The 25531-nt window shown below is 51.1% G+C and overlaps 2 protein-coding genes and 1 pseudogene across 2 annotated transcripts; all 3 read left to right on the forward strand.

Moving 5' to 3' along the window:
• The first annotated feature begins 1619 nt into the window (after window positions 1-1619).
• On the forward strand, window positions 1620-4982 carry LOC117862628 (organic cation/carnitine transporter 4). The gene is made up of 3 exons (XM_034746129.2): window positions 1620-2143; window positions 3572-4421; window positions 4575-4982. The coding sequence occupies exons 1-3, from the start codon at window positions 1756-1758 to the stop codon at window positions 4891-4893; spliced, it is 1557 nt and encodes a 518-aa protein (XP_034602020.1). The 5' UTR covers window positions 1620-1755; the 3' UTR covers window positions 4894-4982.
• A 6595-nt stretch (window positions 4983-11577) lies between these two features.
• LOC117862568 (glycine-rich protein 2) lies at window positions 11578-12645 on the forward strand. The gene has a single exon (XM_034746062.2). It carries the CDS (start codon window positions 11665-11667, stop codon window positions 12364-12366), a length of 702 nt encoding a protein of 233 aa, XP_034601953.1. The 5' UTR covers window positions 11578-11664; the 3' UTR covers window positions 12367-12645.
• A 321-nt stretch (window positions 12646-12966) lies between these two features.
• LOC117862567 (ABC transporter F family member 1-like) lies at window positions 12967-16487 on the forward strand (annotated as a pseudogene).
• The last annotated feature ends 9044 nt before the right edge of the window (window positions 16488-25531 follow it).

Raw genomic sequence — 25531 nt, forward strand, 5'->3', positions numbered from 1 at the left:
AGACCCGACCCTAAAAAGTCCAACGCTAACACCGCACGACACGAAGGCAATAGTATCCAGGCCGACCCGATCCTAAGCATCGGGCAGCGCCTGAGCCACAACCTTCAGCACGCTGGGTCAGCCCGGGCACAGCACGGTTTTTAGTCAGCATGACGCCGGCCCGATACTCCTCCAGCCCTCGTCCCCAACCGTTGGATCAGGTCATCTCTTGACCGTTGAATCCGATCGTTGGAGGAGGCCTATATAAGCCGGCGTCGATCATCCTCCTGATCAGAAACCCTACCCTCCAACCCCACCGCCCCGTACCCCCCGCCCACTCCTCGCCGCCTCCCTCGACTCTCCACTCCCATTGCCTCTCTGTCGCCCTCTCGTCTCCTCCCTCTCCAGCAATGTTCCCAGATGTGTAACTCAGACTTGGTATGTAATAATTTTGAATTACTTTAATGTTTATTTGATTGAGCTAGGTTGCACTCTTTTTTCCTATCTAGAGTTTCTCATGAGGTGTGAATTTTACTAGATAGCTATTTAATGAGGCAACCATTACACTAGCTCAAACTTTTGAAATTGTTTGTCTCTTCTTTGAGTTGTGAATTGTGGTTTAAGTTGTGCAATGATGTGAGTTATGTGACTTGATAAAAATTTTTGCATCTCCTTTAACTTGAAGTTTTGGTCGAGTGGTGGTTAGCCTATAGCCCCTAGCTTAGAGCCTGTTTGGTAGAGCTCCAGCATTGAAAAAATAGCTCCAAATCCATAGATCCAGCTAGCTCCACCATAGAGCTGCTCTACCGTGGATCTAATATCTCAAAAAGTGTTTGGTACAGCTCCAATCTTATCTTTATCTCACTGGCAATTTGGGCCCCTGCATCAGAATAAAAAAACATCTCCTTCATGGCGCTGTTGCACACACGGTTGAGGTGCTGGCGGGTACGGTCTCGCCAGCGGCCAAACAGCCTCGTGCGCGCTCGCGGGCGCGGCCTCGTTGGCAGCCAGGTGGCTGGGTGCGGGGCGGGGCGTCGGCGGGCGTGGCGGTGCTCCGACGGGCGGAGCGGGACGGTCGGCGGGCGGGACGGCGCTCGAGCGGGCAGGGCGCTAGCCGCCGGCGGAGCGAGACGGCGCTCCGGCGGGCGAGGCGCGGCGGGGCTGCGGCGAGCGGGGCGCGGCCATGGCGGCGCGAGCAGAGAAGGAAGCTGTGAAGAAATAGAACGAACCAGTCATTTTCCACTAATGAGTGGCATTGGTGAGTAATTTCCTCCAACTCCACCAAATTTGATTTCGTGGAGCACCCCCTGAGGTGCTCCACCAAATCCATGGATCTGGGGGTAGATCCACCGTTTTCGTGGAGCAAATCTATGGTGGAGTTGCTGGATCTAAAACCGTTTGGCTGAAAAAATCTAAAGCAAGAGCTGTTTTTGAGGATCTGGAGCTGCGTGAAGCTCTACCAAACAGACCCTTAGCACTAACCTGGTAGGCACTACCATGCCATCGTGCTAGTCTGGCATGATAAATAGGCCTTAGGGTCAAGCATGGGCCGTCAGTTTGGCACGCAGTGCCGACATGGCACGACACGGTTAAATCATCATGGCTAATAGTGCCGAGCCTCGTCGTGCCGAGCCAAACTGTGCTAGGGCCGGGCTAAGGTCGGGCGGCCCATCTGCCCACCTATAGCTACAAATAACACCCCGCTGTTCACCCCCGGAACGCACGCAGCGAGAGAGGGCGCGCGGCGCAGAACCCCCGCGCCACAAAGAAAGCGCCATGTCGACGACGGAGCCGCTCCTCCCGGCCGGCGACGCGGCCGCCGGAGGCAAGAAGAAGGAGGGCAACAGGCGCGTGTGCATCGACGACGCGCTGACGATGCACGCTGGGGAGTTCGGGCGGTGGCAGCTGCGGCACTTCGTGCTGGTGTCGGCGGCGTGGGCGCTGGAGGCGCTGCACACCATGGTGATCATCTTCGCGGACCGGGAGCCGGCCATGGTCTGCGGCGCCGTCGGAGGCTGCGGCGATCGGTGCGCGGGCGCCGCGGCCGGGTGGGAGTGGGCCGACGGCGCCGCCTCGTCCACCGTCGCCGAGTGGGGGCTCGTCTGCGGCGAGCGCTACAAGGTCGGGCTCGCCCAGGCCATCTTCTTCGCCGGCTGCATGATCGGTCAGTACCGTGCTCGTCCTCCAATCCTCCATACATTTCCCAGTGTCATCTCCATCTCCGTCTCCAACTGTATGCGCGTTCGATTATCGGCGATTGGTTTTGGGCGATTAGGCATAGAATTAAGGATTCAGGCAGGATGTGCCTTGGCATTCTGGGATCGAGAGTTGGCCGGAGAACGAAAAATTGAAGTACGTAGGCTCCGCCGAGCAGAATAATTGAAGCCCCACCATATGCGGGGACGCTAGAATTAGCAAGTGGTGACGACGCCATCTCGTGCTGCGCTTTCGGCCGGCATCCCTTGGCCCCAGCTTGCTTGGCTGTTTACTCGCGGGCGCGCGGCTCTCGGGTGCGTCCCCCTTTCGACGGCCATGTCCACACGAATGCCGGCCGGCCGGTGAGCCTGACAGACGGGATGAACGCCGGCGCTGCGGTGTTCACAGCCGCCGCCGCCACCGCCGCCGCCGTACGGATGTGCCCCACGACTAACGACAGCATCTATCGTCAGCCGCGTTGTTTGACTTGTGCCCTTGCGTGCGCATCGTTTTCCCGTGTCGCGTAGCATCCGTGATGCTGCCCATCGGGTAATTTACTGGCAAAAAACTACATCAACGATCCGTGATGATCGACTGCGCTTTTTTTAAATTTTGTTTTGGATCTTCCCAACAATCCCATCCGCGTCTCCATCTACCTCAAGAGTAAAAGTCCAGACCGAGTTTAGGCCGGTGTCATTTTCTTACGCACATGTCCCATTCAGCTACGTGATTTTCCAGCGCCGCGAGACGAGATATACCGAGGAATCTTTTGTCCCGATCCGAGCATCCCGCTGCTGCTGCGCTGCATGCATCATATCCACTACCTGTGGCTGTGGACTGGTGCTCGGATCCGGACACTGGACGGATCCGACGCACCACACAGATTGGTCTGCGAGCTAGGCGGCGTAGCGAGACGTAACCACACACCTGTGGCTGTGTCTGTGGACATGGCAATCGCAACGAACCCTCCATGCACGCTTCCCGTCGGGACCGGCTCTCTGCCACTGATTGGTCTGCGAGGTGGCGTAGCGAGACGTGACACGTGCGCACACGTGTGGAGCAGATTGCCTAACGTAGCCTGGCTACGTGGCCGTCCCCGCCGTGCCTAGTGCCACCTCGGCTCTGACGTGGGGATGTCCCCAATCAAATCGCTTTGCTCTCGTCCGCTTCAGGCAACTGGCCGCGCGTCGTCTCCTACCTCACAAACTGACAAAAACAGTCGGCTATCAAGTAATGGGCTCCTTGTCTGGACGGGCTTAGTTTTCGAGCTAGACCGGGCCCAATCAAACGTGTTTTTTTTTTTAATTTCCTTCCTCTCGCGCGCGTTCTACTTCTAACATGTCGTCGTGTTCTGAGTTCTGACTTCTGACCGTGTGCGCTTCTCTACTGTATGCAGGCGCCGGCGTGTTCGGGCACCTGTCGGACTCGTTCCTGGGCCGCAAGGGCTCCCTGCAGGTGGTCTGCGTCCTCAACGCCACCTTCGGCCTCCTCACCGCGCTGGCACCCAACTACTGGGCCTACGCCGCGCTGCGCCTCCTCACGGGCTTCAGCACCGGCAGCGTCGGCGTGCTCGCCTTCGTCCTCGCCACCGAGCCCATCGGGCCCTCCCGCCGCGGCGCCGCGGGGATGTCCACCTTCTACTTCTTCTCCGGCGGCATCGCGGCGCTCGCGGGCGTCGCCGCGCTCTTCCCGCGCTCCTGGCGCGCGCTCTACGTCGTCACCTCGCTCCCGTCCCTCGCCTTCGTCGCCGCCGTCGTGCCCTTCGTCTCCGAGTCCCCGCGGTGGTACCTCGTGCGCCGCCGGGCTGACGACGCCATGCGCGTTCTCCGCGCCATCGCCGTCGCCAACGGGAGGACCGTCCCCGACGACGTCACGCTCAAGCTCGACGACGAGGACGAGGAAGGGACGAAGGGCGTCGATGATGAGTCGGCGAACTCTTCGTCGTCTTCGGGATCCATCGTCGACGTGTTCCGGTCGCGTACCACGCGGGCCCGCCTCGTGCTCTCGGTGCTCATCAACCTCCTGGCGTCGGTGGTGTACTACGGCCTCAGCCTCAACGTGGTCAACCTCAAGACCAACCTCTACGTCAGCGTCGTCGTCAACTCGCTCGCCGAGATGCCCGCCTACCTGCTCACCGCGCTGCTCCTCGACCGGTTCGGGCGGAAGCCGCTCGCCATCGGCACCATGCTGCTCAGCGGCATCTTCTGCACCGCCGGGAGCCTCATCGCCGGTGCAGGCATCTTGAGGTCAGCCAGATAGTAACCTTCAGTACTCAATTGATCCTTCAAACTATCTTGCCATGCATATCGCGCTGCTCAGGCTGCTTAGTTTTATCAATTAACTGCCATATGCAACTAACGGACTTGCACTTGAAAATGGACTTGGACCACTGCGCGCAGGGTTGTGCGGATGGCTTGCGGCGTGGTGGGCATCTTCGGCATGGCGGCGACGTACAACCTGCTGTTCATCTACACGGCGGAGCTGTTCCCGACGGTGGTGCGGAACGCGGCGCTGGGGTGCACGGCGCAGGCGGCGCAGATGGGGGCCATCGTGGCGCCGCTGGTGGTGGTGCTCGGGGAGAGGGTGCCGTTCGCGGTGTTCGGCGCGTCGGGCATCGTCGGCGGGCTGCTGGTCTTCTACCTGCCGGAGACCATGAACAAGCCCCTGTACGACACCATGGCCGGGCTGGAGGAAGGGGAGAAGAGCCTGCTGGGCTGAGGCGATGGGTCTTTCGGTCTTGCTTGTAATTTTGTGTAACTGAAAGGGAATGAAAGTTGTCGTCCACGTTCGTGAGGTGGGTTACGCAATGCTGCATCGTCAGAACGTGCATCTCCACAGTCCTAGTGCTCTCCGGTGATCTCTGAGTCTCCGACCAGCCGCGCAACGCCAACGCCGTGCTGGTTGGTTCACGTCTTGCATACATCAAACTACTACTTTTTTTCGTGGATGAATCCCTTCGATCTCCGAAGCACGGAATTTCGCCATTTCGGCATCACGCACTTACCGTGCCAGTGCAAATCACTTTTCCGATCGCGCTCAGATGTCGTGCACTTCCCACACCCTCAGTTGGATCTGGAGCGTAACAGCTTTTTTTTTAAAAAAAAAAAACTGTTTGGTGCGTAACAGCACTTGCCATTTTCCGTGGTCTTTTGTTTTGCGCAACACACACACACAAAAAAAAAACATTATCGTCTCACGAACAGGATTCACAAAAAGAAAAGAAGCAGTGTGCCGCAGCCTGCGTGTGTCTCGATGTCCGGTTGCAAACTCGCAATTCCTTTCTTTCTTTCTTTTTTTATAAAAAAACAATTCCTTTCTTACCCCGCCGAGGTCGCAAGATATTTTCCCCGCCTCGCGTTTACAGCGAGGCGACGGCTCAGATGGCGTCGAAGCGGAAGCGCCCATTGATTGAAGGAGATGGTAGCCGCGTGGGGGACCGCGGGCGGATGCATGGTAAACAGGATAGAAGCAACCCAACAAAGTTTGGAGTGGGCCTCGGGACCGGCCTTTGGTTAGCCCAATTAAACGCAACCAGCCTGCGCATGGCCTTGATTTCCTACCTGAGGCGAAATTACCTTTACTCATTTCTTTTTTTGCACAAGGAGAGGGAAAATCAATTGTTGCCTTTTCTTTAACGGTCAAAGTGTTGCCTTTTTTTTAACGCTCAAATGTGCGTGCATTTTTTTTTTCTCTTCGCACAAGTTTTAGTTTGACCTCATTTTTTTTTGTGTAATGGGAGATGCTTCCATAACCTGACCATCTATATTTTTAGATGATTTTCGCTCGCGAACACGCTAACCATAACCTGATGACCATGCCTCCACACATGAACCTATCATGCACGAGACGGAGACGCTCGCAGCGGCATCAAGTATGATTTGGAGCGTAACAACATTTGCCATTTTTCGTTTCATAAAAAAAACATCTATCTTTTTTGGTTCTGCGGTCTCTTTTTTTTTTTGCGCACATAAAAAAAGTTTAGCGTGTCACTGTGTCATGGATAAGATTAAAAAAAGAAAATACCGGTGCGCCGCATCCTGTGTGTGTGTCCGCTGTCCGGTTCAAACTAGCAATCGCCTTCTTCCTTCTTTTATTTTTTTATAAAAAAATCCTTTCTTTCCCCGCCGAGGTGCTCGGAACAGCTGCAGCTGGCAGCCGCTACATGACTGCAGTCAGCCGTCCAGCTGCGTCCAGCAACTGTTAGAGTTAGCATACATTCAATCATATCTGGCACAAACCATTGGCCAACAGAAGGAAAAGAACTGCGAAGGGTGAATGGGAAAGAGAGATCACGAGCGATGCTTGGAGACTTTTGACCAGACAAGCTGTTGGGCTGCAGCTGCAGCTCCTTTTTCCGAGCGGCTGCGCTGTAGCCGCAGCCGCAGAAGTAGCTGAGCGACGGCTCAGATAGCAAGATGGGCCATGGAGCAGGCAGGGGCCATGAACGACTGATTCTTTCGCGCGCCGCCAGATGAAGTAGTTTGTCGCCTGATTCGCTTGCGGCGAGGAGGGCAGTGTAGCGGGTGTGTGCTTCTGTGTCCCCTGCTGGCAGATTGAGCGCAAAGTGAGAGGGAGCCAGCAGATCGAGCACAGGGTAGAGGAAGCCGGGTTCTCAAGCTGGCCGCGGGCCGGCTGGCGTGGCTCGCCTCCGCGGCCATCGCGCTCGGGGCCGCCGTGCAGTGTGCAGCGTCGTGGGCAGCCGCCGCATGGACGCCGACACCGATGACGAGTTGGAGGCGCCTGCACGCTGAGACCTACGCGCTAGCGTGGGCTGCGGTGAGGTCGCCGAGCAGGTCACGCCCACTCATGGTGACGGCGGGGCAGGCACTGGCAAGGACGCCCAGCATATGATCGGAGGTAGTAGCTATGGTGCAGGCAGGCATGAGATAGGTGGCCAGGAGTGCAGATAGAGGATATAGACTGTAGGATGATAAAAGTTAAGGTGTTTTTTTTTTTTGCATATATTTGCCAGCATGCGCCATGGTGGCATGCCACGTAGGCGTCAGAAGCGTACATGGCTTGTTTGGGACCTGGGATGGATCGTTTAGATAGTTCGGAATAAAAATGCATTTTATAAGTTTAGGAATCTTATTGACACGGCGAGATAAGTTTGGGAACAGTGGTACATTTTACTTAAAAAATAAAGTCAAAACCCTCAATGTTCAAACTTGCTCTCTTTTTTTGAGGGGATGTTCAAAACTTCCTGCACGGCCTGATCCGCAACCGCCACAAGAAGAGTTTGTAGTGGGCCTCGGGACCGGCCTTTCATTAGCCCATTAAACGCAACCAGCCTGTATTGCGCCGTCACCGTATAGAGAATTTTTCATTTTTATATTTTTTATTTTAGCATTTTGTAAAAATATATGTTCAAATAAAAAATTGCAGATTTATACGCATACCGCGGTTTGCCGTTTGAAACGGGTATAGCAAGTTCAACCGGTGGAAGGTGCACTGTAGTAACTGGTGGAATTTCTTTTCTCTGAGCAATATATCTTTAAAACATCGTAACTTTGAACTCGGATGGAGATAAGCTTTTTACGAAAATTGTAGATCTTGATGAGATCTCCAACTTTTTTAGTTCAAACTTTTTTTTATTTAGAATCATCTTGGTACTCAAATAATCGATATCTATATCGATTATTTGAGTACCGAGATGATTCCACATGTTGATCTCGACGCATGTAGAGTGTGTGCCGCGAGAGCATGCTACTCTAGTGCTCTTCAGCTCTAGTTACTCTCTTCTGTGTTCTATGTCGAAGGAGGAACCGTGGACGTGCCAGAGGGAAGATGATGCCTTGGGCTACGTACGTTTGGAAAGGCTCCTCCCAAACCGGCTCATTAGCATTACTTCGATAGCAGAAGTCGGTAGGAGTTGCGAATAGGAAAAAGAAAAATGGCTTCAGCGAGGAGTATGCGTTTATTTTCTTCTTAGATGTCAATAACCGGCTCTTTTTTTTGGCAGTAGTGCTAATGTGCTACAGTGCCAAATTTCATGTGAAACCAAAGAAAGGATGAGCAGTGCCAAACGCACTTGTACTGTCATAGCGGTCTGCGCATAAACTCTGCTGACTTGCTGAGTGCGACGCGACCTCCATTTGCAGCAGTGAAAATTACGGAGACGGGACGACGAACCTGGCGAGGCAAGCCCATTCTCTGGATCATATCACACAGCATATGACCCAGTGTCTGACCGTCTCATGTTCATGCTCCAATAGATTAGCATCGATGTATATACGCACGTTCCAAGTTTAAAATCCACACACGTTAATTCTAATCAGGATGCATGCAGTGCGCACGGCACAACAGCCAGCGGCAGCAGACCTTCCATTCCTGTTTTACCGGGCACGAAGACTAGTACCACCACTGTTACTGGAACTGCGTGCATGGCTACGAGTCAACAGTAGCCTTTGTTTTTGTCCACCTGCTACTGCTCTGTAGTCAATTGAGAAAGGAGACTCGTACTAACAGGAGGTTCCAAACCGATGCTTCTGAATTCGCCAACTATCCGTACCATTTACCACTCTCGGCTCAGGCAATCCAAGCTTAATAAACAGGCATTTTGTTTGTAGTATCATTCACATTTCCGAGGCAAATCTTGGTTTTCGAATCTACTTGCAGCACAATCAATTAATAACTCAGAATGACTTCAAATCGAATGCAGGCAATGGTACCTGCGTAGTAGCTTAAAGTTCCTAAAGTTTTAAAGTTTAGGCCCTGTTTGGGAGAGGGGGGCTAAAGTTTAGCACCCCCACTTTAGCTCATTTTAGCCCCCAAGCTTCCCAAACAGGTGGGCTAAAGTGGGGGTGCTAAACTTTAGCCCCCCACTAATCATTTAGTCACTTGGGGGTAGCTAAAATGGGCTAAATGGACTAAAAAGTGGTCCCCCTCTACCACTTTCCCCTCCTGCCCCCTTCCCCTCTCTCTCCTCCCCTCACTCTCTCTCTCCCCCGCCTCCTTCGCCCGAACCGGCGCCTCCGACTCGCCCGGCCGCCTCCGCCCCGCCGCCATCCTCCTTCGTCCGGCTGCCGCCGCCGCCTCCATCTCCGACCGGCCCCGCCGCCTCCATCTCCGACCGGCCCCGCCGCCGCCCGCCCGCCGCCTCCGTCTCGCCGCCGCCACCTCCATCTCCGACCGGACCCGCCGCCGCTCGCCCGCCCAAGCGGTCTACGCCGGCCCCGCCTGCCTCCGCCTCGCCGTCGCCGCCTTCGTCTCCGGCCGGCCCCGCCACCGCCCGCCCGCGCCGCCCGTCCTTCGCCGCCCGCGCTGCCGCCCGGCCTCCGCCGCCCGCGCCGCCCGCCTCGCCGCCGCCCGGCCTCCGCCGCCCGCGCCGCCCGCCCGCCGCCCGCTGCGCCCCGCTAAACTCCAGCTGCGATGCCGGCGTCGGGCTCGTCGTCGACGGAGACCGGGATGGAGCCCCAGTCGGCGCCGTAGAGCACGGAGGTGGCCCTGCTGAACTCCAGCTGAGAGGAAAACGGTGGGAGGGGCAGCACAGCAGGGGCAAAAGGGACATTTTACAGAAGAGGTGCTAAACTTTAGCCCTCTTTCCAAACACCCAAGGTGCTAAACTTTAGCCCTTTCATTTGAGGGGGCTAAATTTTAGCCCAAGGCTAAATTTTAGCACCCCTCTCCCAAACAGGGCCTTAGTAGTATAATAAAATTTAGGACCCTTAAATTGCTAATTTAAGTTCTAAAGTTGAGTACATGGCTGTTTGGATGGATTACTAATCTTTAGGATCTTAGAGAGAAAATATCATTTTTACCTCTCAATTACTCCTCTAAACTACCCCTGCACTTCACGTCATTAATGCATGCGAGGGCAATAGAGGTAAAGGGGGACTTGGGACTACTTTTAGGAGAAATAGTATCTATTAGGACCCCTTGGTCCTCCTAATGAAAATAGCCCTTATAAATTTAGGAGTTTACTTTTAGAACCCATGTTTGGATGTACAAGTTATAAAAATGAACTCGCAGGTGCAGCACAGTGTTCCCTTCGGTTCAGAGTTTGTAGACCTGCCCATGCAATGCAAGCGACACTTTCAGCTGTTCCAATGTTTAAATGCAGAATAAAAGTGAGCAAATTAACCCATCATTATTTACCCCTGATTGCAAAGTTACCGGAGTGTTTTGTAGTGCGGGCACGCTGCAGAGACGCATGGGCAGCAACTGTACCTGCCCCCACCGTGTTTTGCCCACTTCTTGGCGCTTTTTGGCAGTCTCCGCATAAACTCTGCTGCACTGCATGCGACCTCAGCTCCTCCATTTGCAGCAGCAGCAGCAGCAGAGAAAAATTACGGGCACGGGACGAGCAAGCCACTGGCGACTGCCGAGGCGGGCCCACTCTCTGGTCCAGGGACAGCTCCGGACTCTCGATCCGTCTCCCGTGGCAGCGTGGGGGCCGCCGGGGCGGCACGGAATGCAGCGGGCCTTTGACCAAGCGTCTGGTCAAGCGTCTGGCCGTGGAGAGAGAGAGAGAGAGAGAGAGAGAGAGAGAGAGAGCGGGGGGAACCGCGGCCAGCAAAGCCAATGCCGTGTTGGTCCGTTGGTTCACGTCTTGCGTGCACCAAATTCCGTTCAAGAATCTCTTTCCATTTCCGAAGCACGGAATTTTAGCATCAGTCACGCACTTACCGTGCAATCACTTTCTCTGCTCGCCCCGATGTCGTGCGGCGCACTTGCCACGCACGAACTTGTCATGCACGAGAATGGAGGCGTTTGAGGCGGCATCAATTATGATTTTGGAACGTGCTAACAACAACATTTGTACGCACTTGCAGTACTGTCCTGGCACTATCCAGTCTCCACGGAACACTGCTGCGTTGCGTGCGAGCGGTTCGTCCTCCATTTCCATCAGCCGCAGCCGAATTATGGACCGACCGGCCAAGTAAACATGCGCTTCGCACATGAACTTGTCACGCACGAGATGGAACCGAGGTAGCCGTTGGCTGTTGGCAGCGGCATCATGTATGATTTGGAATTTTGGAGCATACCAAGATTTGGCTCCGTAAGTCTTTTTGCACAGCACCCAAAAGAAAAGGAAATTAGCATGGTATTTGGAGTAGTATTTTTTTTTCCAAAAGAAAAGAAAATCCAAACTGAAATTCCTTTCTTACGCCGCTCAGGTAGAAGATATTTTCCCCCGCATCGCGTTTACAGCCAGGCGACGGCTCAGATGTCGAGGACAAACGGAAGCGGCTCATTGATTGCTGGAGATGGGGGTAGGTGGGAGCGGGATGCATGGTAACAAAAAAGAAGGCAAAACCCTCGTTTTCGCTCACTGACGCCGGGTCCCGCCCAAAATATACCCCACATGTCAGTGAGCTTCGGAAACCCTGGCGCTTCCATTTCGCGCCCAGCCCACCGGCCCGGACCCCTCGGATTCGGCCTTAAAAGGGGATGCCCGGTCGCCCTCTCCTCATTCCCCACACCTCACCTTCTCCTCCACAGCCGTCTAGGGTTTGCGAGGGAGGGTTTTCCGGCGAGAGGGCGGAGATGGCGGCGGAGCGTGCGAAGGGGACGGTGAAGTGGTTCAACGGGACCAAGGGCTTCGGCTTCATCAGCCCCGACGACGGCAGCCAGGACCTCTTCGTCCACCAGTCCTGCGTCAAGGCCGACGGCTACCCCAACCTCAAGGACGGCGAGGCCGTCGAGTACACCGTCGGCAGCGACCACGACGGACGCTCCAAGGCCCTCGACGTCACCGCGCCCGGCGGCGGCTCCCTCCCCGGCGGGGAGCGCCCCGACAGCGGCGGCTACGGCGGGCGCGGCGGCGGCGACCGCGGCGGCTACGGTGGAGGCGGCGGCGGTTACGGAGGAGGCGGCGACCGCGGCTACGGCGGCGGAGGCGACCGCGGCTACGGGGGAGGAGGCGGCTACGGCGGCGGCGGCGACCGCGGCTACGGCGGTGGCGGCGGTGGACGCGGCAGTGGCTGCTACAAGTGCGGCGAGGAGGGCCACATGGCGAGGGACTGCTCCCAGGGCGGCGGCGGCGGCGGGTACGGCGGCGGCGGCGGCGGTGGAGGCGGCCGGGGCTGCTACAAGTGCGGCGAGGAGGGCCACTTGGCGAGGGACTGCACCCAGGGCGGCGGCGGCGGCGGCTACGGCGGTGGTGGAGGCGGCGGTGGCGGCGGCCGCGGGTGCTACAACTGCGGTGGCGAGGGCCACATCTCCCGCGAGTGCCCCAACAGGCACTAGGCGCAGCGTCGGATCCGGTCCGAGTCCCACCTCCTGGCTCTTGCATGAAGTCATGGCCACCTATCTATCTATCTATCAGTAGTTGCAGTAGTGTTTCGTTCTCGTCGGTCGTGTCTTGTCGTAGTAGGAAGAAGGCGCGTGTAGAAGTGGTGGTATGGATCTGTGTCGAAGTCGTAGTGTTTTCGTCTTTTAATCAAGCTGTAAGGCAGCCATGGTCATGGATGGCACTGCCCGATCTATCTATCTATTTTGGAATGGAGTGGTAATCTATCGAACTCAGTTATGTGCCTGGATGCCTCTGTTGTTGATCCTGTGTTCGTTTTGAACTCAGTTATATGCCTGGATACCTCTGTCTTGTTGATTCTGTGTTCTTCGTTTTGTCGCTCGGTTGATTGGATCGTTCTTATGTTCTTAGCATCAAAATCTTCGTTGCTGCATTTGTTGTGCGATGTGGTAGTGATCGTTCTGTGATCAACTTTCTTCTTTACTGCTGCCTGTGTCGTTTGATGAAATTGCTTTACATGTGAGGTGAAAATTGTTGAAAATTGTTGAGAAGGATCAAGAGAGATTGGGGTTTTTAGATTCCAATCCCAATGTGAGATGGAAAATGATGGGGAGGAAGAGAGAGGAGAGGGGGAGGTATGGGAGAGGCCTGCTGGAAAAAGCAAGCAGGACAGGGATCAGGCAGTGCAGTCTGCCATGGTTGCTTTGGCAAGAGAGAGGGCCTGGCTGGCTGGCCAGCAGGAGTGGCAGGCTTGGTTTTGTCCGCATCGTGGGGCAGTTGCGAAAAAGCGAGGGGTGTTTCCATTTCTGTTGGCAATGGGACAGGAGCGGGCAGAGGAGCCGTGGACGCGTGGGTTTCCTTTTCCCCTGCGTCCTTTGCCTTGACGCCTGCGTTTCCTCCACGCAGTGACCAGACGAGACCGGGGCTTGACCGCTTGGGGTCCTGGGGAGGCCGGGGGGCTCCCCGGGACGGGACGGGCACTTCCTTGGCTGGCAACCTGGCAGCTGGCTCCTCGCCTCCTCCAGTCCGCAGCCCTCCCTGTTACCAGCAAGGCAGCAACCAGCACAGACCTGTGGAGAGAGAGACAGAGGAGGAGGGAGTGAGTGAGGGGTGTATCGTGGAATGGAACTTCCATACTCTAAAGACATTATTATCTTGTGGTAGGATAGTATGAATCCTACATAAATCTGATGGTGAGCTGAAAATTTAATGAGGGAAAGGGTGTGGAGCTCCTACATTGCCTACATAGTAGTACGTACACTTTCTAAAAAAAAAATAAAAAGGTCCGTTTGGATTCTTGGAATTGAATTCCATTCTAATAATCATAATTTAGATACAAATTAATTAAACTAATATAATTATACGTGGAATATATTTGTATATTATTGTTGGCCATACGAGGAAGATAATTATGTGCTGCGATTCTGCTATAGGGAAGCGAGTCGAAGAGCGTGAGTTGCACATTAAACATAGCACGAGGACGTCTTCCGTTCTGCTTGTTTCATTTATCGCTTCAGCTACTGATCGCCTAAAACGTATGAAGCCTAATATAATTGTTTGAATGCTGCAGATAGGGTCTCTTTCGTTAACATTTCATGGCCATGACCTTATTGTAGATTCGGAGTTGGAGCTCAACTATGCGAGGTGCACATATAATTCCGTCACCTGTACCCATTCAGTTACGACAAAGTGTGCACCACGAGCACACAATTGACAGTTTGGCCTCAGACGTTACGGTTTACTTGGACTAAAAGGCTGTGGAAAATCTACTCTTCTCACAGCAATAGGTTGCAGAGAACTTCCTATCCCTCAACACATGGACATATGCCATCTCACCCGAGAGATTGAGGCTTCAGACATGTCTGCACTGCAAGCTGTTGTTAGCTGTGATGAAGAGAGAGTCAAGTTGGAGAAGGAAGCAGAAATTTTGGCTGCACAGGTCAGCTCTTCAACTCTCACACACACGATTGCTTATCTTCACACCTTTTTCTTCACTATATCCTGCCTTTCCACTGTTGCAAATTATCACTTGATGCTGGATAATGTCCTTACGTAGTAACAAGGATTTTTCCCTCTCACATTTTTAGGATGACTGTGGTGGTGACGCGTTGGATCATGTGTATGAGCGTCTAGAAGCGATTGATATTATTTGGTTTAGGTTTTAACAAGCAAACGCAGGCGACGAAAACCCGAGATTTTTCTGGAGGTTGCCGTATGAGGATTGCTTCGGCTAGATCACTGTTCATGAACACAACAATCCTTTTGCTTGATGAGCCCACAAACCATCTTGGTAAGATCCTTGAATTTTAAAGTAAACAGAAACTGGATAAGAAACTAGGTTTTCTATGGATAGAAATGTGCTATTTTCTTGGTAAGTGTGGTGAACTAGAAATCTACTATCCTACCATAGTCCAAATCTTGTTTACACAATGAATTGCAGCTCCTGTGTAGATCATAGTCATAACTCATACGTACATGTGGATGGCACATGGTATCCAGTATCATACTGATACAGCTTGGTTTCCTATATAAGTAGCTGAGTCGTCCAAAGATGAGATATCACACCAATTACCTCACCTGTGTTTTCTGTTGTATCACTCAGCGTGATACCTCTGCTACCCATTTTGTTTAGCTTAAATGGTTTCAGCTATTTGATTATTGTTTCCTCATAGCATCTAAACCTGTAGCGTGAGTGATTAAACGAACTATTGAAGTAAAAAAAGATCTGCAGAAAGGTCTTTCAAGACACTGTTTTGGTGAACTTGTTGCTCCTCTGGACTAATTTGCTACGCCTATTTGTAGATCTTGAGGCTTGTGTCTGGTTGGAAGAGACGCTATAGAAATTTGATCGCATACTTGTGGTCATATCGCACTCCCAGGACTTTCTGAATGGAGTGTGCACTAACATAATACATATGCAGAACAAGAAGCTCAAGTTATACACCGGGAATTATGACCAGTATGTTCAGACCCGCTGCGAGCTTGAAGAGAACCAGATGAAGCAGTACAGATGGGAGCAGGAGCAGATTGGCAGATTGCTTCAATGAAGGAGTACATTGCACGGTTCGGCCATGGGTCTGCAAAGCTTGCACGTCAGGCCCAGAGCAAGGAGAAGACTCTCGCAAAGATGGAGCGTGGTGGGCTCACGGAGAAGGTTGTTAGGGACAGGATACTGGTGTTGTTCCGCTTCACAAATGTTGGCAAGCTTCCACCGCCAGTGCTGCAGTTTGTCGAGGTCACGTTTGGGTACACACCGCATAATCTGTTATACAAGAAGCTTGACTTAGGTGTCGACCTGGACTCTAGAATTGCGTTGGTTGGTCCCAATGGGGCAGGGAAGAGCACCCTTCTGAAGCTGATGACAGGTGAGGTGGCTCCACTGGATGGTAAGGTGAGGCGGCACAATCACCTGCGCATCGCGCAGTTCCATCAGCATCTGGCGGAGAAGCTGGACCAGGACATGTCGGCCCTGCAGTACATGCTGAAGGAATACCCTAGGAACGAGGAAGAGAGGATGAGAGTTGCGGTTGGTAAGTTCGGGCTGTCGGGGAAGGCTCAGGTGATGCCGATGAGGAATCTGTCGGACGGGCGGAGGAGCCGTGTGATCTTTGCGTGGCTGGCATACAGGCAGCCACAGCTGCTGCTGCTGGACGAGCCGACGAACCATCTTGATGATATCGAGACCATCGGCTCCCTAGCGGAGGCGCTGTACGAGTGGGATGGCGGTCTGGTCCTGGTGAGCCATGACTTCAGGCTGATCAACCAGGTTGCTCGTGAGATCTGGGTGTGTGAGAACCAGGCGGTGACCAGGTGGGAAGGCGATATCATGGACTTCAAGAGGAACACTTGAGGAGCAAGGCTGGTCTGTCTGATTAGAGGCCTTGTTTTCTTCTTCTTTATGTAGTATCTATGTACCACAGTCAGAATCCGTCCGGTTATGCTCTCTACTTATCTAGTATATATAGCAGATTGTGTGTAGAAACGATTACTACCGTGTTGAATCTCGTCTCGGCATGATGATGTCTCATAAGAAGGAGCCAGAGGATTTGTAAATGTTTGTCTGCATATATATATTTTTCCAGTCGACTGGGGAAGCTATTCAGAGGTGTGGAGCGTATTCAGAGGTGGGCATGTCAATGCACAATCTTCTTCAGACATGATTCCCGGTACTGCTTTCCATTATTTGATTTGGGTTCAGTATACCCTGTTGTCGGATGTTTATATTTATGGACCTGGATAGCTGAGAAGGAAAATATAGCAGAATCTGGAGGAATTTGCGGAAGAACGCAGCAAGAATTCGAGATAGAACAGAAGGGATTCGGACAAAGCTTCATCAATGCCTACTGACTCATGCAAGCACACACCAGCCAGGGTACATGGCATTTCCAGATTTTGCTGCACTAACTAGATGAATGGCCGGCCTCAGGCCCAACCGGATCATGGCCCATAACAGACGCAACGGCCCACTCCACCACTCGCCAGAGCGATCATCATCATCTCCTTGTTGCTTCCCGACCTGCAAAAAACAAACGCTCCATGGCATGCTTGTCTCTGGCTGCTGGAGCATGGTGGGGGGTGGTGTTGCTGCTGCACTGAACTGATGACCAGGCTAGCAGTCTAGCACCGCGCAGGAAGGCGAACAAGACAAGGGCCATGTTTTAACTCCCAAATTTGATATTACGCAAAAAGAAGATTCCCCGTCACATCAAATTTGCGATACATGCATTGAGTACTAAATGTAGACGAAATCAAAAACTAATTGCACGGTTTTGTTGTACTTTGTGAGACGAATCTTTTGAGCCTAATTAGTCAATATTTGGACAATAATTCACAAATACAAACGAAACGCTACAGTTACGCATTTATGGCAAAATGCCAATTTTGCCACTCCCAGATTGGGAACTAAACAAGATCAAGAAAGAAAAGAGCGGAGTGGAAGTGGAGGAGGGAGGAGCGCTGAGCAGCGAGAGCATACAGCAGAGACTAGGGTCTTGTTTAGTTGCTAAAGTTTGGAGGTGCCAAATTACTGTTACAACATTGTAGCACACTGTAGCGTTTCGTTTGTATTTGTGAATTATTGTCCAAACATTGACTAATTAGGCTCAAAAGATTCGTCTCGCAAAGTAGAACAAAACTGTGCAATTAGTTTTTAATTTCATCTACATTTAGAACTCCATACATGTACTGCAAGTTTGATATGATGAGGATTTTTTTTTTTCATAGTGCCAAAATTAGGAGTTGAGGGTGAACTAAACAAGGACTAGAGAGGCGAGGGCGTGCTGCCTGCTGGTCGTACTCGTCCGGGGATTATTGGTTGGGATCGGCGGAAGAAAAAAAAGGCACGCAGGGCAGGAGCAGGATTCCCGGCCGGGACTGACCGGACCGACGCCCCCTCCCTGACGACTGACGAGCAGCGAGGAGCCGCGCGTGAGTTGCATTTGCAGCGGCGTCTGTGGTCTCCCTCCCTCGGTCCTCCCATGTCCCAACCGAGCCATCTTTCATCTCAACTTTGTACATCCGGTTACGTGATGTTTACATTGGGAAGGCCGGCGGTCAGCAAAATTGGACGGGGAGTTGACCAGATGTTGACTTGGTTAGTTAACCTGGAAATCAATTTTTAAAAATGTAGCTGCACCCACCGTGTCTTGAATTAACATAGACCACCCCTGCTGATTACTAGTACTTCCCATGTCCATCAAACCGAATCCCCGGTTCCTCTCTTGTGTCGTCTTCTCCGGCACCTGCAGGATGCACTGCCCTCGATTGTCCAGCCTTCTCCATCCCCACCGGCCACCGGCTCCATTCAGATTGATGTTTTTTTTGAAAGAACAGGAGGGTTGCCCCTACTGATTATATAAATAGAATGTTAAAACAGCTACAAAAACCACCACCAAGACAGAAGAAAAATAAAAAAAAAACAACAAAAGGTCTAAAGGAAAAGAAAACTAGAGCAGGTTACAAAGCGGCCACCCAATCCAACATCTGAGGTTGTAAGAGAATCTTAGCCCTATGGAGCGCTACTTGCTGAAACTCTGAGATGAACTTTCTTTTGACATCTCTGATCACCGGAGCCACGTTGTTGAAAGTCCAGTCATTTCTGGATGTCCATATGCTCCAAGACATAAGGATTATTATTTCCATGGAGAAGGGTAAAGACAGCTGTCTTCTAATGTTGAGGAAGATGGAGATGACCGATCTAGAGGAGGGATAAGAGATACCGATCGCGCGCCAACAAGCCTTGGCGAAATTGCATCTTAGGAAGAGATGTGCTGCTGTCTCACGTTTTTGTAGGATGCACATTTCACACGCTGTGGAGTCCAAATCCATGGATCTCCTGCTGAGAACATCTTTGGTGTTGACTCTGTCCTTCATGAGGAGCCAAAAGAAGAATTTGTGTTTATTTTGACATTTTGATCTCCATAACCAGCTGAACATTGGGTGAGCTCCTCTTTCTCCAATAATAATCTTGTAAGTCTTAGATGTTGAGAAGATAGGATTACCCCAAGCGTACAACCATATGTCTTTTGGTAGTGAGAGGTCTATCTGATGAATGAACCCCTGCAATTGTGTGAGCTGATCATGTGCTTCAGCTGACAAGGGTAACTGCACAAGATTTAGTAATGGGCCTTGCAGAGCCTTTTTGAGCGTGGTTCTTTCATCCTTTGCATAGGAAGCTAGCTGTGGGAGATCACGAGATAGGAGATGACCGTTCCAAGTATCTTTCCAGAAAAGGACTGTGCCACCATCAGAGATTCTAGCAGACGCTATTCCCTTGTATATATCAATGAGCTTCACTATGTCTCGCCACCAGAAAGACCCTTTCCTACGTCCTCCAGGGAGGTTACTGTGCTGATAGTATCTTTCCCAGAGGAGGTGTACCCAGGGAAGGTCCTCTTGGGAGTAGAACTTGTGTAGGAATTTGAGGAGAAGAGCTTCATTTTGATTCTGGAGATTGATAACCCCCAAACCCCCTTGCTTCTTGGGCAAACACACCAAGGACCAAGCCGCTTTGGATGGTTTCCTAGATGCCAAGTCTGAACCTCTCCAGAGACAGTGCTTTCTAAATTTGTCAATTTGTGCAATAACCCCTTTTGGGAGTTTAAAGGTGGCCATGTGAAACATTACTGTTGAGGTTAATACCGAGTTGACAAGATGTAGTTTTCCACCTTGTGAGAGCATAGAGGAAATACCACCTAATTTTCTCTCAACCTTCTTGATAACTGGAAGGAAGTCCTCAAATTTTGGTTTGGTCGATCCCAGGGGCAATCCAAGGTAGGTAAAAGGGAGGGCACCAGTTTGACAATTGAGCACATTAGCCAGAACCTGCAGAGTTTCTGGACTGGTGTTTATGGGGACCATCACTATTTTAGCAAAGTTGACCTTCAAACCAGTAGATTCAGCAAACATGTCTAGGATGACTTTTAGGTGCAGGAGTTGACTTTGATCTGCTTCCATGATTAACAAAGTGTCATCTGCGTATTGGATGACCGGGAAGTCTGTGCCCACTCCATTCTCAATGGGCAAGCGAATTCTACCCTCCTCTTTGGCTCTATTTAGGATGGACTGTAAAAGATCAGCTGCTAGCACAAAGAGAAGAGGCGAAAGGGGATCACCTTGCCTGACTCCCCTTCTACAGTGAAAGACTTTTCCTGAGACCCCATTCAGGATAACTGAAGATGTTCCTGAGGTAAGAATACTTTCGATCCATTTGATCCATCTGTTTCCAAAACCCTTATGCTTTAAGATTTCCAGAATTGCCCGATGCTCAATTTTATCGAAAGCCTTTTCAAAATCCAGTTTAAGAATAACCAAGTCTTTCCCAGAGGCTTTACATATGTGTAGGAACTCAAAGGCCCATGCCAAACAATCTTGAATGCTTCTGGTTTTAATGAAGCCATATTGATTCTTATGCACTAGTTCTGGGATGACCTTCTGCAGTCTTTCAGCAAGAATTTTTGTGATAAGTTTGATTGAAGAGTTTAGAAGAGAAATAGGTCTGAAATCTCCAACCTCCAAAGGACAGTCCTTTTTCGGGATAAGAGTGATATATGAGGAGTTGATACTTTCCACACATACTTCTCCCACATAGAAAGCGTCACAAAGGGAGTAGAAGTCAGGAGCTATCAGGTGCCAACATTTCTTTATAAACTCGCCATTGAACCCATCTGGACCAGGGGATTTGTTGGCAGGTATCTCCTTGATAATATTGTCAATTTCTTGTCTTGAGAAGGGTAATTCCAAACGATCCAAATGATTGGATGGGGTTAGGAGGGATTGGAGGTCAAAATACATGTGGGTAAAATTGCTCCTGCCCATCCTGTCTCTGAATGCTTCCCACAGCAATGCAGCTTTGACGTGATGATCCTTACATTGTTGGCCGGATGAATTTTGGAGACAGGTGATATGATTGAGTTTGTTTCTGATAGATGCCCTTGCATGAAAAAAAATGAGTGCTTTCATCGCCCAGTTTAACCCAATTGATGGAGCTCCTTTGTTTCCAATAAATCTTCTGTTGTTGTAAGAGAGAGGTCAGATGTGAAGAAATTACGTCCCTGAAAGTCCACTCTTCCAGAGTTAAGTCTCTGAACTCTTCCATTACATCAAGGAAGAAAAGGACATCCTTTGTGTTTTGAATAGATTTGGCCAAACTCTGTAGATTTGATTTCCACACTCGCAGCTCCTTCCATAGATTCTTGAATTTAGCTCCAATTATCCTAGCCTTGTCATTGTAAGGTGGGGTATAATTCCAACTCCTCTGCAAAAGTGCTGGGAAGTGCTCATGATGTAGCCAATAGTTTTCAAACCTGAAAAGCTGAGGTGCTGGAATATGGGTTGAAGCAGAAATAACACAGGGATTATGATCCGATGAATCTCTAGAAAGGACAGAGGCACAAGTGTTGGGGTATTTGGATATCCAGGAAGAGGAAGAGAAGAACCAATCCAGTCTCTCCAGGAGTGGGCTGACTTGTTTGTTGGTCCAGGTGAATTTTCCCCCTTTTAACTGAAGTTCATTTAGACTTAGACGGCTGATGGCATCATTGAAGAGGAACATATCTTGAAGATTACCACCTGGCTTATTTCTATTCTCTGGCCTTCTTAGGAGGTTAAAATCACCCTCTACAAGCCAACGTTCCTCCTCAGGCATATCAATTCGTTTGAACCACCTTAAAAATTCAATTTTCCCATCTGGGGTACAGGGGGCATAGATGTTCGTTATGATCCAGGAGTCCCCCGAGAGCTTGCAGTGGAATTCTATAGACTGCGCAAACCTATTCTGATAGAGGGGTTCTCCTCTGAGTTTATCATTATTCCAGACAACCAAAAGACCACCCGAGTTCCCAATTGACGGGACAAAATCAAACTGGTTGAAATTGGCGCAACAAAAATTCCTTAGATAGGCTTCAGAGAAGGAATCTCTCTTGGTTTCTTGTAAGCAGATAATGTCAGCTTTAGATTCTGCAATTTTACTTCTAATAGCATTCCATCTAGTCACCGAGTTGATGCCCCTCACATTCCAAGACAAAATATTCCAAGATCTTCTAGAATTCATATAAACCAAAGGGGGAGGCTAACTGGAACATTATGCCAGTCTTCATGACACTTAAGAGGCAAGAAGCAGAATAAGGATAAAGCGCACAGCTGATAGACAAATAACCGAGGCACGTAAAAACCAACAACATCCAGGAACAATAACCGTCCACAAAGCAGAAAGGCTATACAGGTTTTAAAGTACGACATAAGGTGTTCATCACTGAGTCACTAAGAAAACAGTTCCGGAGAGTTCACCATAAAAGCCAACAAGAGACAAAAGACATGAAGCGGCCTCAGATTTCTTCAGACTCCATTAGAGCTGTTGGACGACGCTTCTGACAGGGCCTCCTTCCCCTTGTTGTCAGCTTCAGCAAGACTTGCAGTCATCGTCCTCCCTATGGGTTTCTGAGATCCAGAATTGAGAGACAGCTTTCCCGGTCCAATTTTAGTTCTGTCGAGCGCGCATACCTTTGCACCCAAGCCCTGAATGACATCAGCACTGATTGTGGGTGGGCGAGCAGAGCAGGCTAGGCATGTGTTGTCCTGGCAAGAAGATCTGCGGAAGCCTTTGTTTTTTGCTTTGATTCGGTCGCTCCTTCTGACCGAGGATTCACATTCTGGTGCCACCCTGACGCCTAGACGAGCTCTGGCTTTCTTAGGTGACCTTGTTTCTTTCAAGTCAGGTTGAGCTGTCTTACTGGGTCCAGAGGATGAAGATCCCTCCTCTTCCTGAGATAGCTGACAAATTAGGGGAGAAAGACTTGGGCATCTCTGGGGAATAGCAAAAGCCATCAAGGCTGTCTGGTTGGAGCATGAGAGCAGGAAGTCCCAGGTCTTGGAGGCCAGAAACTGCTTGGCCCAGTCAAAGTGTTCTGGAGACATGAGCATAGTGATGAAGAAGGCAGCCCAATCAGGAGGTATCTGTGTTACCTGTTCAGGACATCCAACAGGGGAGAAGTGCTGGGCCCAAAGTCTATAAACATTAGGATTCTGCCCATGCCTTTGTTTTTCTGTGGTAGAGCCTTGGGGGGTGTAAAGACAGTCAGGTAAGAAAGATGACATGTTGCCTGTGATATTCCTGGGCAAGTGGGAGAGATTCACCTGCTGATGTTGAGTAAGGGCCATGTTTATGTTGAGATTAACAAACAAATGACCCTCCTGGGCCACATCCTGACCGAGACCAACTCCCTCTTGAAAAGGGGCCTGCAGCCCAAGTACAACTTCCTGGGCACCTTGAATCCCTTCCTGAGCCCCCATCTGGACTATGTTGCCATGTTGAGCCCCCATCTGTTGTGCATGGAAATCCAAGGGCTGACCCATTTGAGGTGGTGGTACAACAGGGTCCAGCACTATGGCTTGAGGTGAGCCCTCATTGAAGACCACCATAGGCAACAGAGGTGCCTCCAAGTCTGGAGATGGGGAGGCCTGTGGCGGTGGAGACAGATGGTGTAAATCCAGTTCCACTTGCTGTTCCTCCTCCTGGTGAATAGCCTGAGCTTCCTCCAAAAGAATATCCAGCATTGCCTCATCATCAGGATCTTCCTCATCAACCAAGTCCTCATCAACCAAGTCCTCCATCAGATCATCCTCTTGCATATTATGGTTGTTATGGTTGTCCTGTGGGTTGACATTCAGGTCGGGAAGACCCCCCTCCTGTTGCAAGGCCGGATTCTGGTCGTTATCAAGCTGATTTGGTGGGCCTTGATGCTGGATACCTGGAAAGATAAAGTTGTCATCTAGTCCCCCTGGGGGGAGATCCTCATCTTGCAGGAATCCCCCCAACAGGTTCTGTTGCAAAATTTCACATTGGACTGTGAATGAGACCCCTTCAAAATCATCTCCTTCGGAGAGGATAAGATAATGTGGTACATCTGTGAGATCCGTCACTCTTGCTTTTATGATAACTCTTGCCAGCACATTATCTTTTTGCCACAGAATCATTCTGCCAAAAGAACTAATAGCATCTTCAATTTCACGGGCTGAGCAGCTATCTAGGGGGAACCCAATGAGCATTAGCCAGCATTCTCTATTAAAAGTGACCCTTCTAGCATTTGCTGCTCTATTGTGCTGAACAAACGAGAAAGCAAAACCATTGCGGAAATGAGGGCTCTGAGCGATTAAAGCATCTCTATCTGACGGACAACCCAACCGAACATAAGCTTGCCCCCTTCCAAAGGGACACCGCTGAACATCCAGCACCTCCAGCCCCAAATCATGTTCCAAAAATTGTAAAACGACATTGCGCAGAGGACCAAAGAGGATCTCACCAGGGGGGAGATTTGTCACTATGACAACTGCCAGATTTTCGTTTCTTGGAACCGCCCTGGGGTGGACGACCCGAGCAAATGGCTGACGTCCATGGATGATGACTCTGTTAAACCCTGCAAGCATCATCGGCTGAGGGTCTATGTTGAGGAAAGCCATGGGTGCTGAGGGGAGAGGTGGGGGACGGCAGGTGTCAAAGTTCTCTGGAGTTGGGGGGAAAAGCTGCAGAGCAAGGGGACCCAACGAAGACGAAGGGGTCAGAAGGGGAGCGACGGTTGCAATTCCGGGCAGAGGAGCCGGAGGTTGGGCAGGTGAGGTGGGCCGCTGTCCTGGAGATGGGCCGGCCTTGAACCAAGTAAGATGGCAATTTGAGGGCCAATCTCCAGCTGAGATGCAAGGAGAAAAAGAGCAGCCGAAAGAGTCGCCACAGCGCTTAATGAAACCTTGAAGGTCGTGGTAGGCTTTGCAGTCATTACGGATGTGTCCCTGCTTTTTACAGTGCCAGCAGGAGATACGACTGACACAAGAAGATCTTAGGTGGTTGGGAGATAGACATCGGGAACACCTGAAGACTCCAGGACCAGCAAAGCCGAAGCTAGGGATCCTAGAAACTGGAGGCCCGCGCCCTACAACCGGCCTATTATCCCTCACAGTTGACCGATTCAAACTTGGGGAGCCCAGCCGTTCGAAAACCGATTGTCTGACTTTCACCGGAGCCAACTGTAAGGGTCGATCCGAGGTTGAGGAGGTGCCAACCATGGGGGCTGGATTGCAAGGACGGGGGCGTCCTCCAAGGGGAATCAAATTGGCACCTGAGAGGGGAGAGGCTTGGTTCAAATTTAGCTTCACAGCTTCCGCATAAGACCGGTTGAAACCTGAGGAAGAGCAACCTTTTGATGCCAGAGAAGGACAACTATCCACATGAAAGCCCTTAGATGCATGAGAGGAGCTTCCATAGAAGCAAAAACCATTGGAATCTTGAGGAACCTTATCATACTTGATCAATTTGCTGGAACTAACTTGCCGGGAATCATCGGATTGCCACAGAGCCTGATCATTAACAAAAGAAACCGCTTTTCCTTTTCTGGGGCGCACAAGCTCCCAGTGATAAGCAGATCCAGAAAGTTTCTTGGCAAAGGAGAAAGCCTGCACTAGACCGGAGGAGTTGTGGAAGAAAAACCCAACATGAAAACCATCGCAAGAGAAATCCTTGAGGTCCATACAGAGAAAACCAACATGTTTAGAGAAAACATGGAACTTGAAGACTTGAGGCCCCAGCTGAGAAACAAGAAAACCCGATGCATGCCCACCGAGAATTGCTTGGAGACAACGGCTCACAGAGGACGGGGTCAGCCGGAAATTGTT

The sequence above is a fragment of the Setaria viridis genome, chromosome 7 (assembly GCF_005286985.2).
Source record: "Setaria viridis chromosome 7, Setaria_viridis_v4.0, whole genome shotgun sequence".
NCBI lineage: Eukaryota > Viridiplantae > Streptophyta > Magnoliopsida > Poales > Poaceae > Setaria > Setaria viridis.

Excerpts from the sequence above, each read along its gene's own strand:
- LOC117862628 (XM_034746129.2), top strand. The coding sequence starts at position 1,756 with ATGTCGACGACGGAGCCGCTCCTCCCGGCCGGCGACGCGGCCGCCGGA. Across the intron at positions 2,144-3,571 it reads CTTCGCCGGCTGCATGATCG|GCGCCGGCGTGTTCGGGCAC; the intron begins GTCAGTACCGTG and ends TACTGTATGCAG. Across the intron at positions 4,422-4,574 it reads GCCGGTGCAGGCATCTTGAG|GGTTGTGCGGATGGCTTGCG; the intron begins GTCAGCCAGATA and ends CACTGCGCGCAG.
- LOC117862568 (XM_034746062.2), top strand. The coding sequence starts at position 11,665 with ATGGCGGCGGAGCGTGCGAAGGGGACGGTGAAGTGGTTCAACGGGACC.